General features: G+C 46.5%; 1 protein-coding gene and 1 pseudogene across 1 annotated transcript; both read right to left on the bottom strand.

Annotated features, from left to right (window-relative positions):
- Window positions 1–362: 362 nt before the first annotated feature.
- Window positions 363–6757, bottom strand: LOC123053402 (putative laccase-9; annotated as a pseudogene).
- Window positions 6758–13582: 6825 nt separating this feature from the next.
- Window positions 13583–14734, bottom strand: LOC123181829 (expansin-A31). Its single transcript, XM_044594222.1, has 2 exons — window positions 14528–14734; window positions 13583–14214 (listed from the first exon to the last, which is right to left on the bottom strand). Exons 1-2 carry the CDS (start codon window positions 14664–14666, stop codon window positions 13583–13585), a joined length of 771 nt encoding a protein of 256 aa, XP_044450157.1. The 5' UTR covers window positions 14667–14734.
- Between the last annotated feature and the right edge of the window lie 5806 nt (window positions 14735–20540).

Raw genomic sequence — 20540 nt, forward strand, 5'->3', positions numbered from 1 at the left:
TGAAAGCAAAATAAACACCGCAAAAAAAGAAGTATATGCAGGCAAAATAAAGACATTCACCACTAAGTACTATGACTTCAGTTGACCCGCTTATTGCGCACCTTGGTTAAAACAGCAACGACACGGAATAATTAAACAAGTAAATCATTCGGTAAATGTAATACGTATTTTCTCGGTTGTACTGCCCAATGTCATCACCGCTCATGTGGCAGTTAGGCATGTTATTAGGAGGAGGCCTCATTTTAGATTCAGGAGTGTTGCCTTCCTTCACGATGAACACAGTGCTCATCCCCCACACTGTATGGCGGTCAAAGTGGCAATGCATGAACCACACACCCAATCAATCAAACTAAAAGCAGATATTAAGCTAGGGACCGGAGCTGGGATGTGTACTCTGTGGCTGCAGTTATGTTGTCGCTTGCTGGAAGGTTGGGGAAGTATGGTTCCGATCGTGCAATGGGCGGCGCATCCATGTATTCCAGGATGGCCGTGGCAGTGCTGTTGTTGTACACCAAGTTGGTTCTTGATGCAATTGTCCGCGAGGCCATGTAGTAGCTGCCATTCGATGAACGGTCAGTCTGGAGAAGTGCATCCATTGTCTGTCCAGGCGAAATCATGATGTGCTTGACAGTGAATGGCTTTAAGTAGCGGCCGTCGGTGCCGACAATAGTGAGAAGTGCTCGACGACGCCGAAGAAAAGATCGTTGGTGAGTCCGGCGTTGATGATCCGTAGCAGGTACGTCTTGCCGCTCTTCATGGACACTTTGAAAGTGTTCTCCTCGGAGCACGGAAATAGGTCTCCAGGTTGGCCATTAATAGTTGTCGCATCGGAGATATTAATGCCACTGCCGGTACGTAGGGCCTCCTCCAAAATATGACTCACGTTGGCTTTCCACCACTCACCTGCATGCATAGGTATCAGAATCCCATGCACCACATATTTTGCGTGTATCATAAATATATATACACGATTGCAACAAACTGTAACATTGAACGTGTACACACCAAGGATGATGGGTATGTCCTTGTGCGGCTTCTTGAAGGGCTAGTCAGTGCCGTGCTTGGGGTGGATGTTAATGGCGCCATGGACACTAGCACGATGAAACTCGGTGTGCGGATGCCAGCAGAGTGCACCCTCCTCTTCCGATAGGACGAGGTGCACGTGAAGTTGGCACCGAGTTTGATGGGACACTGCGTTATGAACTCTGGGCCGTCGTGCCAGGGGTTTCGTGGTTGGTCCACTCCATGCCTGCAAATCATTTGAACAAACCCATTAGTTACATATGCATGGCAATGTGTAGATGAACGCAATGCACTCCCTCCGTTTGGGTTTACTAGCCACACTTGTATTTTATGTCATACTTTGGCCATAAATTTAATTTGTAAAATATAAATTTTACGTAGTAAAAGTAATATCATTCGAAACTTCTTTCAAATACGAATCCAGTAATACAAATTTTGTGATATTTAATTTAAATTTTCTAGTTAAATCTATAGTCAGAATTTTGAACAAAATACAAAGGAGACATGTGAACCCGGTCGGAGGAAGTAGATGAATGTAACTAGATGATACCTCATGTGTTTCTGCTTAAATTGGTTGTCGTATATTTCAGTAGGATTTGATTGTATATAACATGAATATTTAGATTAATTGAGTTGCAACTTAAAATAAATGATCTATTATAGTTGATTATATTATGGTTATAAACTATTTACTGAATATAAGTAGCTTAGTTGAACATATAGTTTTTTTCATGCATAGTGGCATGTTGAGACGAACATTTTCACCTGCATGCTTCCATGTTGAGGTGACATGTGCTTCCAGATGTTGATGTGCACATATATAATCGTATACACATGTTAAGAGAAACTAATTTGTGAGGATCAGATTAATTGAGTTGCAACTTAAAATAAATGATTTATTATAGTTGATTATATTACAGTTATAAACTATTTACTGAATATAAGTAGCTTAGTTGAACAGATAGTTTTTTTCATGCATAGTGGCATGTTGAGACGAACATTTTCACCTGCATGCTTCCATGTTGAGGTGACATGTGCTTCCAGATGTTGATGTGACATATATAACGTATATACATGTTAAGAGAAACTAATTTGTTAGGATCACCTATTTAATTATATTTATATGATTAATTACCAGTGGATGGTGATGGGTTTATTGCCCTGGTTGTAGACGTTGACAATGAAGACCTCCCCTTTCCACGCGGTGATCGTCGGGCCGGGGAACTGGCCGTTCACGGTGAGCATGCTTTTCTGCTCGCAGATCCTTGCGTAGTTACTCTCCTTGACCTGCAAAATGTATATGTATGCATGTCCATCGTTATGTAGTTCATTTCGTGCATACATGCATACACGTACGTAATCAAAAGGACTCGTCTAACTGGCGGCCGGAGGCTGGTTAGCTCTCGCGAGCGAGCGGCCGGCCCCTGGTCCCGACTGCCCTGTCCTAGGAAAGTCTAGTCTACCGCATACTCCCTCTGTCCGCGAATAAGTGTACATCTAGCTTTTGCTTTAAGTCAAAGTTTTAAAATTTTGACCAACTTTATAGAAAATAGTAGTAACATATATGACATCAAATTGATATATTATGAAAGTACATTTCAAAACGAATCTAGTGATACTAATTTGGTGCCATAAATGCTTTTACTCTTTTCTAGAAAGGTGGTCAAAGTATTAAAACTTTGACTTAAAACAAAAGCTAGATGTACACTTATTCGCGGACGGAGGGAGTACTAAAGAAGGAAAAATTACTACTGCAAAAGTGCTAAAAAGACACTGTTAATTAATCATTTTATGTGGTCTTTTATCATGAATGTCTGCATGCTGCTGTATTAATGTTTCTCATGTTCATCCTTTATGCATTAATTTTCGGTTTTTAAAATTGTAAAATACATATCATCTAAACCGCGTGTCGAAATTCAGATTTGTTTTCATCGTTGAAACCCTTGCGACGTGCTCTTCAAAAGTAGATCCCGCATGGGGATGTTTTGACGAACTAGTCTTCCTGCCAACTAAACATCAATATGTGTGCAACTAGACTATATTACCGCGCCAACTGAGCATTTTAATGTGCGGATGGTCCTGCCAATTAAACATCAATGCGTGTGCAACTAGAGTATATTACCGCGCCAACTGAGCATATGTGTGCCAAAAATAGTCATGCCAACTAAACATTAATTGTGTGCAACTAGACTACATTACCATGGTAACTGAGTATATGTGTGTGCCAATAGTCATGCCAACTAAACATCAATATGTGTGCAACTAGACTACATTGCCGCGCCAACTGAGCATATATGTGTGTAACTAGTCCTGCCAAATAAATATCAATGTGTGTGCAATTAGACTACATTGTCGCGTCAACTGCATATATGTGTGTGCAACTAGTGTCCTGCCAACTAAAGATCAATGTGTGTGCAACTTGACTAAATTACAAGCCAACTGAGCATATGTGTGTGCAACTAGTCTTCCTACCAATCAAAACATGAATATGTGTGCACCTAGACTACATTACAAGCCAACTAAACATCAATGTGTATGCAACTGGTCTTCATGCCAACTAAACATCAATATGTGTGCAACTAAACTACATTACAAACCAACTAAACATCAGTGTGTATGCAACGATGATGTACTTCTCTTTGTCACCGGAACGTAGAAAGGCACAAAGATGCATCACAAGACTGGTCAGATGGTTAGGTGCTGGACTCTGTTAATCCCTTGGCTAGCTCGTACCTGTTCTTAAATTCTTTCCAGGCATCCATGGCAACTATGGAGAGAGAGGAGACACCGCAGGGAACACCTGCACCTTCTCCATGTCGCCGGAGTGTAGGGGGGAGGTGGTGGTGGTGGTGCACGGCCGTCTCTGTGGTGGTGGTGTGCCAGCAGCCTAGTTTGTACCTAGATCTTGTAGGTTCCTTCTCAATCAAATGGGATACGTCCTCGTGTTTGGTTTGGTCATTTGCTCAGCCTTCTTCTCCCGTTCATCTCCCTTTTCTCTCTCATGGCTGCCGTTTTCTTACAGCTTGCATAGCTCTTGACCCCTCTCTCCCTGCACTGCCAGCTCTTGAATTCTTGCTGTAGTGCTCTATATTTGTACTGCTACAGAGAAAGAAAATGGAGTGAGAAAGAGGATGTGGTTGCAGGAAGGAAAGGAGCGAGAAGAGAATCTGAATTTGCTTTCCAGTCATTGACCAACCCCAGTTTTCCCCTTGTTCGTCCCGTTCCTCCCCTTACCTGTGTTATTCCCTGAGCTGTTGTTGTTGCTGCTGCTGCCTGATGAGAGGTAGTGGCTGCGGCAACGGAACAACCGCGGCGGGGGAGGCGCGCCTGGAGATGGCCTCGTGGGAGACGGGTCTGACTGTGAGCACCGGGGCCACGTCAATGGAGCTGTCGCGGTCGGGGCGGGGGGGCTCTGATCCCGGGAGGCAGAGGCGGAGCGTGGGACAGGCCCCACATCTCCACAGAGATTTGGGGAGAACGAGCAGCGGCAGGACGAAGCGAGGTTGGGCGCGGCAGCGGAGATGCCGATGTAGTCGGGCGAGGTGGGGAAGAGGAGGACGGGGAGGTGAGGGCCCCGACAAGGTGGCACCTGACGCACGCGCGGGGCGATTGGGCACGATCGTGTGGCCAGGAATCAGCCACCCGTTTCTATTAATTGATGGCCGGCCGTTTTTTAGATTTTAGGTAATTAAAATACACATGGTGAGAAAAGATGTACATATATACTTTCTTTGTTCTTAAATATAAGTCTTTTTATATATTTTAATAAAAGACTACATACAAAACAAAATAAGTGAATCTATCTTTTAAACTATCACTTTCTATATATATCCGTATATAGTTCATAGCGAAATTTCTAAACATATTTATATTTAGAAACGGAGAGAATACATCATTTTCAGGAACGAAGGGAGTACATCATTTAAAGTAGACTTACGTAGAAATCGTAGATTTTAATATGCTTGGAGTAGTTGATGCTCCAAATGTAAGCTGATGCTCCAAGTGTAAGCACCACAGCAAGTGACCAAAGCACCGCCGGCAACACCTTAGGCATTGCCGGGCGGCCACAGATCCCTTCAAGCCGTGTACGCAGGTGATTAGCCAGGGACCGGAGTTGGCTAGGAAGGTAACTCATGCTTGGTTATCGTTGGAAGTGACTGACTGAGGAAGATGGCTTGTCCGCTTGGGTATTTATTGTTGAGTGACGTGATTGTATTAGAAAACATAGATTAGATTAGGAAATATTTTGGTTTGCCTTGTACTCTAAGTAGACCATGTACTTCTATATATATGCCCACGAGGCTCAAACAATACATCCAACTATTCCATCAAACCTCTCTCTCCCTTCTAACATGATATATGTCGCAAGTCGATCCTAAACCCTAGCTGTCGCCGCTTCTGTACCCGCACGCCACCCTCGGGGCGGTCGGCCTCCATGACCGCCGCCGGGGGCCGTGCCGCCCGTATCTAGGGTTCGTGCGCCGGCCGTGTTGGCCGGCTGTCCTGGAGAGTTTTTTTTCCTGATCCTTTAATCCGGGTTTTGTCTCTCTCGCCGATCGCTTTGATCGGCGTCTTCTTTTTGGTTTTTCGGTCAATGTGATCCGGTTTGCGTCGCCCACCACCGCTGTTGAACCCGTGCGCCTCAACTCCAACATCAGCGCGATCGGCCGGCGTCTTCACCGATCGCGCGTCAGCCCGCCGGTCGCCCCGACCCGGCGGCCTCGCGTCATGCGGCGGTCCTACACTGCCGCCGTTCGCGCGACGGACCGTCCGTCGATCTACGCCGGCCGTCACCGCCCTGCTCCGATCGAGACTCCTGCATCACCCCGACCCGGCGGCCTCGCGCCATGATGCGGCCAATCATAGCCGCCCTGCCGCCCGTCGCCGCCGGCTTCATCTCGGACTCTGCTGCCACCACGCCTCCACCGAGCGGCGTCCCCGACCTCGCGCACGATCGGATTGATCACCCGCCCGCCGTCGCGATCCGCCTCATCTATTGTGACGCCCGGATAATTAGACTACAGTAATCCCACGTTAACGATGCCACGTCACCACAGTTACTGTTGTTAATCTCGCGTTAGTTCAAAACTGATTCGAAATTCAAATTCAAAAATAGGCAAACAACAAAGGTTTTCAAATATTAAAACTAAATTGATCGGGTTGTGTCGGATAAATCATAAGTAATTACGGTGGAGGATCCACATCATTATAAAATAATTAGAGGCACTAAAATAAATAAAACAATGACCGAAACAATAACTTAAATGTTCTTTTTAATTAATAGAGAATACAAGGTACTTTACTTTTGTCCCAAACTTTTTGTGAGAACAGTTGACTTTACAAATCTAATTGAGAGGTGAGTTTCACTTTTTCTAAAAACTATAAACTATTAAATAAGAAAAGGGAAACAGAAACAAATAAAGTAAATAAAAGAAAAGATTAAAACCAGAAAAAAAAGAAAAAAAAAGAGAACCCCCCTCTCCCCTGGGCCAGGAGGCCCAACTAGCCACACAGCCGGCCCAGACCCAGGCCATTAACCCCTCCCGGGGGGCACCGAAACCCTAACCCCCTTCCCCACGATCCCCACTCTCATTTCCCCCCGCGCGATCTGGATCGGGGGCGCTCCAACGCACCTCGCCCCGATCCCCTTGCCCCCGAGCCCGACGCCGGGGCCCGACGCCGCCCCATCGTCGCCGGGCTGCCCCGCCCCACCACTCCGTCGCCGGAACGCCATCGCCGCCGCCTCGCTCCACCAATCCTCCCCGAACGACCTCCACGCGCTCGACGCCGTCGCCGGAGACCACCTCGCCGGACTGCCTCCCCTACGTCGCCGGCGTCCCCGTCTTCCTCCTCGCGCCCCGCTGCCCAGTCCCCTGCAACCCCTTGTGAGCGCCACCCCCATCTCCCTCTCTGACCCACGCCGGAATCGTCCTCGACGGGACTCGCTCGCCCGCGTGCTCCCGCAGCTCCGCCCGACCCTTGCCCCGTAGCCTTCCCCGCGGCCTGGTGCCCGCGGCCACCCCGCCGTGCACCGCGGCCTCTGCTTCGCCTCGCTGCGCCCCCCTGCTGGCCTCGCCCACCGCCGCACGACCACGCGTCGCCGGCCATGCCACCCGGCCGCCCGCTGCTCCGGCCGACCCCCCCCCCCCCCGCCACCTCGCCTGCCTCCGCCCAACAGCCCCCCCTTCACCCCCTTCGGCACCCTAGCGGCTACCGCACCGACCGGCTCGGCCATGGCTGTTGGCTGCGTGCGTGCCCCGCCCAGCCCGAACATGTCCGGCGCGCCAAAGGGTGTGGCCTGGACATTGTCCGGCCATGTGTGGTGCTGCCCTGGACGTGTCCGGCTGGACATTGTCCGGTGGCCCAGTGCTACTGTCAGTAAAAAAAAGATAATAAAAATAATAATTTTAATTAATTAATTAGTTGATTAGGTATTTTAATTAAGTTAATTATTTGTTAATTAGTCTAACTAATATTAGCTAATCTAATTAGTTAGATATTCTATTAGTTAGTGTATGAGGCAATGACATGCGGGACCCACGCGCCAGTTTGACCAAGTCAACTGACTGTTGACTGCTGACATCACCCTAATGTCATGCTGACATCATAATGGCATTTCCTAATTAAATTAATTCTGATAATTCTAAAAATGAATTAAAACTTTGAAAATTAATATAAAATAAACCGTAGCTCGGATGAAAAAACTTTGTACATGGAAGTTGCTCACAACGACGAGACGAATCCGGTTACACCGTCCGTTCGTCCACCACACACATCTAACGTACCAAACACGCAACTTTCCCCCTCCGGTTCATCTGTCCGAAAACGCGAAACACCGGGAATACTTTCCCGGATGTTTCCCCCTTCGTCGGTATCACCTACTACCGCGATTGGGCACACCTAGCATCGTTACTTGTCATGTCATGCATCGATATGCATTTGTTTGCATTGTATTCATTGTTTCTTCCCCCTCTTCTCTCCGGTAGACTACGAGACCGACGCTGCTGCTGCCCAGTTCGACTACGGAGTTGACGACCCCTCCTTCTTGCCAGAGCAACCAGGCAAGCCCCCCCCCCCCCCTTGATCACCAGTTATCGCATATTCTACTCTATACTGCTTGCATTAGAGTAGTGTAGCATGTTACTGCTTTTTGTTATACCTATCCTGATGCATAGCCTGTCCTTGTTACTACTGTTGATACCTTTACCCGTAATCCTAAATACTTAGTATAGGATGCTAGTTTATCATCATTGGCCCTACATTCTTGTCAGTCTGCCTTGCTATACTATTGGGCCGTGATCACTCGGGAGGTGATCACGGGTATATACTATACATACATACATACTATACAGATGGTGACTAAAGTCGGGTCAGCTCGAAGAGTACCCGCGAGTGATTCACAGATTGGGGGCTGAAAGGACCTTTGTCCCGACGGCCCTCTATGTGGATCTTTGTGGCGGAGCGACAGGGCAGGTTGAGACCGCCTAGGAGAGAGGTGGGCCTGGCCCTGTTCGGCGTTCGCGGATACTTAACACGCTTAACGAGATCTTGGTATTTGATCTGAGTTGGTTACGAGCCTATACGCACTAACCATCTACGCGGGAGTACTTATGGGTATCCCGGTGTCGTGGTATCAGCCGAAGCACTTCAGACGTCAGCGACGGAGCGGCGCGCGCCGGATTGGATTGGAACGCCTGCTAGGCTAGGTCTGCTTCCGGCCGCCCTCGCAACGTGCAGGTGTGCTCAGGGCGATGGGCCCAGACCCCTGCGCGCTTAGGTTTAGACCGGCGTGCTGGCCTCTCTGTTTTGCCTAGGTGGGGTTGCGACGTGTTGATCTTCCGAGGCCGGGCATGACCCAGGAAAGTGTGTCCGGCCAAATGGGATCAAGCGTGCTGGGTAAGTTGGGGCACCCTTGCAGGGAAGTTAATCTATTCGAATAGTCGTGATCTTCGGTAACAGGACGACTTGGAGTTGTACCTTGACCTTATGACAACTAGAACCGGATACTTAATAAAACACACCCTTCCAAGTTCCACAGACAACCCGGTGATCGCTTTTCTACAGGGCGACGAGGAGATGATCGCCGGGTAGGTTTATGATATGCGATGCTGCTTGGAGATGCTACTTGGAGATGCTACTTGGAGATGCTACTTGGAGATGCTACTTGAAGATGCTACTTGGAGGACTTCAATCTACTCTCTTCTACATGCTGCAAGACGGAGGCTGCCAGAAGCGTAGTCTTCGACAGGATTAGCTATCCCCTTCTTATTCTGGCATTCTGCAGTTCAGTCCACTGATATGGCCCTTTACACATATACCCATGCATATGTAGTGTAGATCCTTGCTTGCGAGTACTTTGGATGAGTACTCACGGTTGCTTTCTCCCCCATTTTTCCCCTTTCCTTCTTTCTGGTTGTCCCAACCAGATGCTGGAGCCCAGGAGCCAGACGCCACCGTCGACGACGACCCCTACTACACTGGAGGTGCCTACTACTACGTGCAGCCCGCTGACGATGACCTGGAGTAGTTTAGGAGGATCCCAGGCAGGAGGCCTGCGCCTCTTTCGATCTGTATCCCAGTTTGTGCTAGCCTTCTTAAGGCAAACTTGTTTAACTTATGTCTGTACTCAGATATTGTTGCTTCCGCTGACTCGTCTATGATCGAGCACTTGTATTCGAGCCCTCGAGGCCCCTGGCTTGTATTATGATGCTTGTATGACTTATTTATGTTTTAGAGTTGTGTTATGATATCTTCCCGTGAGTCCCTGATCTTGATCGTACACATTTGCGTGCATGATTAGTGTACAATTGAATCGGGGGAGTCACATCTATGTCGTGCGACCAACCTGGCCCGTCGATTACGCGCGCCTCCGCAGGCCCCGTGAAGACCGTCCCGACTTCAGCGCGCCCCTCTACCGATCGAGCAATGGGCTGTCGCTGCGTCGCCCCATCGGGCTGCAGCGCCGCTGCCCCGTGGTTCTTCTCCCAGCTGCACCGACCCGCGTCACTGCTGCGTCGCCCCTTCGGACCGTAGTACTGCGGCCCGCGGTCCACCGCTGCCCAGAGGCCGTCCGCTCCAGGTCGTCCCCATGGCAGCATCGACCCTCGCGCCGCCACTGCGTCGCCCCGTCGGGCCGTAGCGAGCGTGGCACTTGGTCCACGCCGTCGTCCAGAGGCCATTCCCGCGGTTGCACCGACCCGCGCTCCTCCGCCGCGCTGCCCCTTCGGGCTGTCACGCCGCGGCCCGCGGTCCCTGCCGCCGCCCCGAGGTCTTCCCGCAGTCACCCCGACCTGCCCGCCGCCGCTGCGTCGCCCCTTCGGGCCATAGCGCGGCGGCCCACGGTCCACTTCGTCGTCCACGCGCGTTGACTTCGCTTGGTATGCGCCGTGCTGTCTTCCTTGGCGCGGGAACGCCACCGTCTGCGCCGATCTTCATCACGCTGTCAGGGTTCTTCGCCTACTACGAGCACCGCCGCCACGCTCCTAACCTAGCCGCCTCCGCCGCCGTCAGGCCGCCGCCGACGCTCTTCTTTAGCCGCCGCCGCCACTACCCACGTAGCCGCCGCCCATCCACCTCCTTCGTCTTTGTCCAGCACCGGCCCGTCGCCAGCGTCGCCGTCATCTACTCCAACCACTTCGTCTACTCCGACAACCGCAGGCGACATCGGCCCCGCGCTGATTGACGCTGCAACCGTCACCGAGTCCTTCTATGCTGGCCTCTCTGACTCCTCCGACATGGCGTACAACTTGTGCAGGTCCTCGTTTATGCATGCCCGGTGCTGGCAACACCGATGTGTGCCTTCGTCCACGACGTTTCCCCGGGCCTGGCAAGCCTGGTGCAGTGCTTCGTCAACTTCGTCTTTGTCCGTCTACGCATGCCCGGTGCTGGCAACACCGATGCGTGCCTTTGTCTACGATGTGTCCCCAGGCTTGGCAAACCCGCCGCGACGCGTCGTCAATAACATCTTCTTCCCGGCGCACCACTACTTCGACACCACTGCGCCCATGCTAACTCGGCGCCCCCTTGCGCCCGTGGCTCCATGGCGACTTCCTTGATACCGGCCACCCCGACTCGACATCGACCACGGCATTCTTCGCACGGCTACCTCAACCACGGCTCCACCACCCACGCTCTCGGCTACATCGACAAACGGCACAAAGGGCTACCGCCTGCTTGAGCAACCACGTTGGTTTCCACTCCAGCCACGACTCCGCGATGCGTCGACCGTTACGACTATGGGGGGGGGTGTCCGTCGGCTTGCCTTTGGATTCTTCTCCAGTCTCACCGTCTGTGTTGCTACCGTTGTGACTGCAGGGGGATGTTGAGTAACGTGATTGTATTAGGAAACATAGGTTAAACTAGGAAATATTCTGGCTTGCCTTGTACTCCAGGTAGATCATGTACTCCTATATATATGCCCACGAGGCTCAAGCAATACATCCAACTATTCCATCAAACCTCTCTCTCCCTTCTAACATTTATAGCAACCCAAGTAGGAAGAGATCGATTGTTCGCCTATCGAGAGGCCAGCCTACCAACCGACAACGTCATGAACTAGTTGATGTGTATGTGTTATGCAGGCCTGGTTTTATGGTACTATGCGAAGTTTGGTGCCACATTATTTTGTGTGGCCAGGACTGAAGAAACAAGGTAGATGTGCATTGTAGTACAAGAAGAAAACAAAGCAGGCAGATCCTATTGATGGAAGGTAACAGCAAAGTGGATCAAATCATTACTATTTACTTATTTTTTAGAATGGTGGATCAAATTAATTAGGAGGTTAAGAGGAGATCAGTACAGAGTCTAGTTGGTAGTGGCTATCTGACATATAAGGTCAATATAGCACATGGTACTCTTCACGTGAGGGAGCTCAATGTTTGTTCGATGAGAGACAACATTCCTATCGCCTATGAGGCATCTATGATGACTTGATCAATCTCAAGATTTGATAGCTCAGATGTGAGCGTCTATGTTTGCACGGTATGTCTACAAGAAAACTCAGAAATGTTAGATGTGGAACTGAACTTCCACACGTGTCCGTGTGATTTCTTTTCTAGTTAGGTCAATATTAATTTGAGGTTGATTTAAGTACTTTCTGTTGATTTCATGCATGTTATTATTAGGAGTCAAGTGTGTTTTAGGACGGGAAGAGCAAATTAGTTGTGATTTGATCTTGGGGCTGCATTAACAATGTCACCTAGAATGATGTTGAACTATGTTTTTTGTTAAGGCTGGATTTCATTCACTCAAAATGAAATACTCCATCCATTCCCTTATACAAGTCCACTTTATATTTTTATGTCTAACTTTGACCATTGATTTTACCAACAAAAAATGAGTTGTATGCCAGAAAAAGTATTTCATTGGATGCACATCTCAAAGAACTTTTCGATGATATATTTTTTATGACATATGATTCATATTTTGTTGACCAAAATTATAAGTCAAAGTTTGACACAAAAACGAAGTGGCCTTGTATAAGGGAATGGAGAGAGTAATATTGTATTAAGGAGATACAAACAAAATTAGCACACGTCTGGTATTCGGAGGACTAGTATGTACATGGCCAACACTAATACACAAAGAATCACATCGACAATGGCAAAAGTCATACAAAACTGGAGCTCTGCCTAGGTGGAGGAAAAAGAAGAAGAAAGGAAAAACTCTGGCGCGATCAAAACAACGATTAACGAACCTCAACTACGACCATTCCCACCAACCATCTCTTAGACATCACAGAAACAAGGAGAAATATTATCTAAGAGCAACTCTTCCAGGAAAGGAATGATGGTCAAGCGCATCGTCACCGTATCCGACCACCAGATATCAAATCCTATGTTTTCAACTTGAAGATAAAGTCTGAAAAAATTCGAGAAATGCCTTGAACAAGGTAATGGCGCAAAAACATTGCCATTGCCAAGTACGACTAACTAGGGCCAGACCTAGATTTTTTAGCTCGAAACTCAAGACAGAATACTCGAGAAGCACCATCAAATCAAAGTCAGCATGTGTTGTCGCCACCACTTTCCTGATGTTGGCATAATATGCCAACCCCATGTTAATAGGTTTCGACAAACTTGGTTTTTTCACCAAAAAACCGAGGAAAAACGCGCTTTGATGCAGCAAAGCGCGCAAGCCCACTCCTAGTATATATTGTTCCAGGTGGAGGAGACATAGAGGGGGTCGATATTGTTCCACGCCAAATAGTCCATAATGGCATGGTGGTCGTTGATTACAGATTTTACAACTCAAATCTACTGCCACTCGATGGAGGGACGGAGCCAGGGGTGGGTGAGCATGGACCATGGCTCTCCCCATGATTTCTTTTTCTACAAACACCCCAATATTGTTAGCTTAATATGCTTTAGGTTTATCCGTTTATATATTTGGCCCCCTCCAACCTTTTATCTCTTCTATTGGCCCTGGCTCCCCTGACTCGATGGGCAACAAGCTGAGCAATCAAAAGGGAATAATGTATATGCGTGTGGACAGTTCCATGCTTGTTCGATCTGAACGAAGCAAACTGATAATAGTAAGTACAAATTACACAATGTTATAGCTAGTAGTCGAACTGCTGCCAGGTGGTGAAGGTCTGTCCGAACAGCCACCAGGCCGGTACCACGTCCTGGAAGACCTTGTACTGGCCGCCGGAGGAGGTGATGGCGAAGCTGAGGGCCTGTCCTGTCAGCCCGGCTAGGCAGTGCCAGTTAGCGCCCCAGTTCTGGGACATGGGGATCCATGCCGTGTTGGTTCCCTTCACCAACATGCTCTTGACCGACCCGCTCCCGGCCATGTTGGTCACTAGCACAAGCTCGAAGTAGTTGAAGCCGTTCATGGTGAAGCGCAGGCCGCCCTGCCTCTGGCACGCGACCTGCTGGTAGAGGACGGGGACGATGCCGGCGCGGTAGATGGCGAGGTTCTCCCAGGCGGGTTGGGACATGTCGAAGTGGACACGTGGAGGGTTGCACCACCCGCCATTGTCGCTGGGGAGAGCCCAGTTGGGAGGGCAAAAATTGGTGGCGGACACGGTGATGGACGTGCCGGGCTTGCACATGTCTGACTTGCTAGTGTCGCACGTGATGAGGTAGCACTGTCCGCACGACAAGCCGTTGTTGAACAGCGCCGTGCTTAGCGCGGCGTTGTTGATCCCGTACCCCGCGTTGTACAAGTTCTCGTACCCACACGCGCCACCTGCACGTTGGACATGCAAAACACAGTATTGTCAGACATGCACACATTCATTGCATTGCGTACCAGGTGGTAAACCTTCCTAATTTTAAATAGCGAGCTATGCCAATAGCGGCAATGACAATCCTCCAAATCAGTAATAGCCGGATATTTCATAATTTTACGGGACATTTGTACTGAATACCATTCAGCAACACCTTACTCGTCACAAACAACCATAGCAGGACTATTAAATTTTGTAAATAAATAGTATTGGGCATATTTTGATGGTGTGGGAGCAAGCCGGAGTTAAGGCTTGAGTGGCTACATAGCTTACCCATTGTGTCAGATCCGTCGGCGCCGCCATAGAACGTGGCATGGGCCGGGAGCCAGTAGCCGGACTTGGCGGGCGCGAAGCAGAACACGAGAACCGCGGCGAACAGCTGCAGTAAGCTTAAGCGCATCCCAGCTGCCATCTTTGTGCTGGGGCGATCAGATGGTTGGGCTTCTCTCGCAGCAGATAGCTTGCTAGATATTGTGGCGATCGAGTGGGTTTGGAGGTGAGGAATGATTGCGACAATGGTGGTGCTTAAATAGGAATCTAGTTAGCTTATGAATGAGGTGAGCAATGATGGAGAGAATGAGAATGATTGTGGTGTTAACATACCTATGAGATCGCGGTTCCAACGGTCGTGTAGGTGCACATGGCTGCAACCTCCACAGATTAGGTTAACTGAACAACCGATTTGACATTCTTCCAGGGATTAGTGTACAAAGTCTGGCTGGTGCCTGGTACGTATAGTAGCAGCTAAACGTTTCTGAAAGAGGGCTTCTACTTGAACAGATTTGAAAGGGTGCAAGTTTATGATATTTTGGCTTTTCTGCCTGGCCAACTTATGTCTGTTGGCACCACAGAAGATGCATATATGCAGCCGTTCAATTTTCTTGGCAACCTACATTTGGACCGTGCAATGTTCAACTGGACGGGCGAGTAGCTGAAAGCGAAAGCTGGAGTATTTTTTTACTTTATATAATTGTTCCTTAGTTAGTGCTGGATGTCACTCTAGCCACCAACTAGTTGAAAGTTCTAAACAGTCTCTAATTGCAAGCCCAACTCCCTGCAATTCTTGAAGCGCGTACACCTCTTTGGTAGTTGAATTATGCTTTCCGAATTACACTCATCAGATTATAGCACAAGAAGCATGATAAGGACACTGATCACCCCTCATATAAAAATGATAAGAATACCAAGGCATAGAATTACACTCAGATTATAAAAGTTTTTTAAATTCATGACCTTTTTCAAATTAATGATTTTTCAAATTCGTGAACTTTTTTCAATTCCACAAAGAAAATTTAATTGCCCAAACTTCTTTAGAAAAGTCAACATTCAGTTGTTTGAGGTTTAGCAATCAATGGTCTATGGCAGTGGTCAACATGTCATCGGTCGACCCAGGTGAGCTAGTGCTAGCGAGGTCGAGTGCTATGGCCAATTTGGGAACATGCTCTCAAGGAGCCAATTAGGACCTCTCTTGCCTGGTCGAACGTGTTGACTTCTGCAGCTAGGAGGTCGGGTGCGAATATGTCTCGCTATGAATGCCTCGCCTGAAGCCGGCGCGAGACTGGATCGGGCACTCTCTTTTTGTACACATTTTTTTCATTTGTTGCTTTCTTTCTTTACTTTTGTTTATACTTTCAAATATTCTAAATATATATATGTAAATAAATCTATAATATTTTTTAAAAAATTAACCATACATTTGAAAATATAAACTGAGTACAGAAAAATGTTTCTGATGTACACTAAAAATGCATACAAAAAATATATAATGTGTATTTAGAAGTAGACATAAACCTATTAATCATGCATTTGTAAATATTTTAAGATGTATATAAAATGTTCCTATTGTATACGAGAACTTTACAACATGTACAAAAATAAGTTGACATAAGGACATGTATTTAAGAAATATTAATTCATCTTTCAATAAAAATTAAAATATCTATATAAAAATGTTCCTGATGTATACGAAAAGTGTATAATGTGTATGAAAAAAGTAGACATGCAAAATAATTTTTTTAAGAAATTTTAATCACGTATTTTAATTTTAATCATATATATGATAAAATGCTTATCGCTAGCTCTGTACAATAATATAAGGCGTTTCTATAGTCCAATACAGAGGGACTATTTAAAAGATGTGAAACATATGTAACAAAGTGTTCCTCATGTATACGATAAATGTACAACATATATAAAAAACATAGATATCAAAACCTTATATATTTGAAAATAAAAATGTTAGTCACGTATTGAAAAAGGTTCAATGTGTACAAAAATTGTTTCAGATGTATAAAGAAAAATGTGTTGAACAAAAAGTAACCGATGAAACAAATAGAAACAAAAGGAAATAATAAAAAAAACAATGAAAAGAGTCAAAACAGTGAATACCAAGAAAGAAATGAAGAAATGGAGAAAAATAAATAGAAATGGAGAAAAATAGAGGAAAACATAAAAAGGGAAAACAAATGAAAGCCGGAAAAAGAACTAAAGAACCGTAGAAAATCATAGGAAAAGGAAAAAATCATTGAAAACCAAGAAAGAAACGAAGAAAACTGCTGCAAGAAACAAAGGAAAAAAAACCATAAAGAAACAAAGAAACCTGAAAGAAAAAAAACAACAGCGAGGAAAGAGCCAAAGAACAACCAAACAAATGTTATTGCGCCAGCTCATTTGCGCGGATGTTGCGGTGTGCTGACGGCGAGGGGAGCTACCAATTGCTCTCGCCTAGGAGCTCTGCCCACAAGATCAATCTGAATCAGCTGGCAAGAAGGGCTAGTTCTTTTCGGCGATTCTCCCAGAATCGCCCCCCCCCCCTCCCCAGTTTCTCCCAGAATCGCCACTCCATATGTTTTTTACAATTCTAACTCCATATTTTTTTACAATCCTATCTAGTTAAGATCTAATTAGCTAGGATTGTAAAAAAACATATGGAGTGGCGATTCTGGGAGAAGCTGGGGAGGGGGGCGATTCTGCTAGAATCGCCCAAAAGAACTGGCCCGAAGGCTGCTATGTGTCCATACTCTCCATACGATGTATATCCCCCCTTCATTCTTCATCACCAGTGCACTTAAAATCAAGAAAGGGCATATTCACACAAAAAGGGAAAATATAATTTGAAATTCTGAAAAAGAATACAAAAGAAAATTTGCATGCACATATAGACTATAGTTTTTTTTTGCGAATACACATATAGCCTATAGTTGGCCGTGCTTTGTGACGAGTGATATATATTTTAATAGATTTGCCCATGATTTTGGTTGCCCTTTTTAGTTTGATTGTGTAAAAAAACATTAGTACATTTTGTCGTATCCACAGAAAAGGGAACAATGTGATTGAAAAATGGATATATACATACTATGCACTATCGATTCACTCATTTGTACTTTCCTTGTAGCTTACGAGTTCACGGATTTAAATAAAAGAAATATATATATCTACAACAGATTTGTATGCATGTGGAATATTTTTTCAAAGTTTGTCTAAATTCAAAATTCATATTTAAAAATTAAAAGCATGGCGTTCCATGGAGCAACCGGGTCCCAAAATGCCGCCCTCCTAGGACATGTCACTCTCCCCACAGTTTTTTTTCATTCTTTGTTTTTTGGAGCAATTTACACTTTTTGCGTGGTACTCCAACATGCTTTAATAAAAGTAAATTATATATGTGGTGGGAAAATTATATTGTTGCCCTTCTTAATTAACTGTACTAATGTTTTCCCTCCTATAGAACAATTAATTGTACTAATGTTTTCCCTCATAGAACAACTCATTAATTTGTACTAGTAGAAAAGTTTTGGCCATTGTTGAGGAAAACATTAACTGGTAGCTACTCGGTCGGCTGGTGAGTAGGGGATTAATAGGCTAATTGGCAAGTTAATCTGTCATTTAATCAATTAATCGGACGATTTATCGGGTAATCGGCTACTCGGGAACCCTATGAGTAGGGATTAATCGGCAAGTTAACTGGTTAATCGGATGAATTCTTGAACAGGGGCTTTGGCAGAAAAGAATCAGAAAAAAAGGAAAAAACCATAAAGAAACAAAGAAACCTGAAAGAAAAATCAAAAGAAAAATAAACCTACAGCGAGGAAAGAGCCGAAGAACAACCAAACAAATGTTATTGGGCCGGCTCATTTGCGCGGATGTTGAGCCACCAATTGCTCTCGCCTAGCAGCTCTGCCCGCAAGATCCATCTGAATCAGCTGGCAAGAAGGCTGCTATGTGTCCATACTCTCCATACGATGTATATCCCCCCTTCATTCTTCATCACCAGTGCACTTAAAATCAACAAAGGGCATATTCGCACAAAAAGGGAAAACATAATTTGAAATACTGAAAAAGGATACAAAAGAAAATTTGCATGCACATATAGACTATAGTTTTTTTTTGTGAATACACATATAGCCTATAGTTGGTCGTGCTTTGTGACGAGTGGTATATATTTTAATAGGTTAGCCGGTGATTTTGGCTGCCCTTTTTAGTTTGCTTGTGTAAAAAAACATTAGTACATTTTGTCGTATCCACAGAAAAGGGAACAATGTGGTTGAAAATGGATATATACATACTATGTATTATCGATTCACTCATTTGTACTTTCCTAGTAGCTTAAGATTTCACGGATTTAAATAAAAGAAATATATATATCTACAACAGATTTGTATGCATGTGGAATATTTTTCCAAAGTTTCTGGAACATCTAAATTCAAAATTCATATTTAAAAATTTAAAGCATGGCGTTCCATGGAGCTGTTGGAAATAGCCCTAGAGGCAATAATAAATTGGTTATTATTATATTTCTTTATTCATGATAATCGTTTATTATCCATACTAGAATTGTATTGATAGAAAACTCAGATACATGTGTGGATACATAGACAACACCATGTCCCTAGTAAGCCTCTAGTTGACTAGCTCGTTGATCAATAGATGGTTACGGTTTCCTGACCATGGACATTGGATGTCATTGATAATGGGATCACATAATTAGGAGAATGATGTGATGGACAAGACCCAATCCTAAGCCTAGCACAAGATCATGTAGTTCGTATGCTAAAGCTTTTCTAATGTCAAGTATCATTTCCTTAGACCATGAGATTATGCAACTCCCGGATACCGTAGGAATACTTTGGGTGTGCCAAACGTCACAACGTAACTGGGTGACTATAAAGGTGCACTATGGGTATCTCCGAAAGTGTCTGTTGGGTTGGCACGAATCGAGACTGGGATTTGTCACTCCGTGTGACGGAGAGGTATCTCTGGGCCCACTCGGTAGGACATCATCATAATGTGCACAATGTGATCAAGGAGTTGATCACGGGATGATGTGTTACGAAACGAGTAAAGAGACTTGCCGGTAACGAGATTGAACAAGGTATCGGGATACCGACGATCGAATCTCGGGCAAGTATTGTACCGATAGACAAAGGGAATTGTATACGGGATTGATTAAGTCCTTGACATCGTGGTTCATCCGATGAGATCATCGTGGAACATGTGGGAGCCAACATGGGTATCCAGATCCCGCTGTTGGTTATTGGCCGGAGAGTCGTCTCGGTCATGTCTACATGTCTCCCGAACCCGTAGGGTCTACACACTTAAGGTTCGATGACGCTAGGGTTGTAGGGATATGTATATGCAGTAACCCGAATGTTGTTTGGAGTCCCGGATGAGATCCCGGACGTCACGAAGAGTTCCGGAATGGTCCGGAGGTAAAGAATTATATATAGGAAGTGCTATTTCGAGCATTGGGACAAGTTTCGGGGTCACCGGTATTGTACCGGGACCACCGGAAGGGTCCCGGGGGTCCACCGGGTGGGACCACCTATCCCGGGGGGCCACATGGGCTGTAGGGGTGTGCGCCTTGGCCTGCATGGGCCAAGGGCACCAGCCCCAAGAGGCCCATGCGCCTAGGGTTAAGGAAGGGAAGAGTCCCAAAGGGGGAAGGCACCTCCGAGGTGCCTTGGGGAGGAGGGACTCCTCCCTTGGCCGCCGCCCCCCTAGGAGATTGGATCTCCTAGGGCCGGTGCCCCCCCCCAGGCTCCCTATATATAGTGGGGGAAGGAGGGCCTCTCAACCTAAGCCCTGGCGCCTCCCTCTCCCTCCCATGACACATCTCCCTCCTCCCGCAGCGCTTGGCGAAGCCCTGTTGGAATCCCGCTACTTCCACCACCACGCCGTCGTGCTGCTGGATCTCCATCAAACTCTCCTCCCTCCTTGCTAGATCAAGAAGGAGGAGACGTCGCTGCTCCATACGTGTGTTGAACGCGGAGGTGCCGTCCGTTCGGCG

Source organism: Triticum aestivum, chromosome 1A (assembly GCF_018294505.1).
Source record: "Triticum aestivum cultivar Chinese Spring chromosome 1A, IWGSC CS RefSeq v2.1, whole genome shotgun sequence".
In the NCBI taxonomy this organism is placed as follows: Eukaryota; Viridiplantae; Streptophyta; class Magnoliopsida; order Poales; family Poaceae; genus Triticum; species Triticum aestivum.

Coding starts and splice junctions, on each gene's coding strand:
- LOC123181829 (XM_044594222.1), bottom strand. CDS start 14,666: ATGGCAGCTGGGATGCGCTTAAGCTTACTGCAGCTGTTCGCCGCGGTT. Junction 14,215..14,527: donor CGACGGATCTGACACAATGG/GTAAGCTATGTA, acceptor TCCAACGTGCAG/GTGGCGCGTGTGGGTACGAG.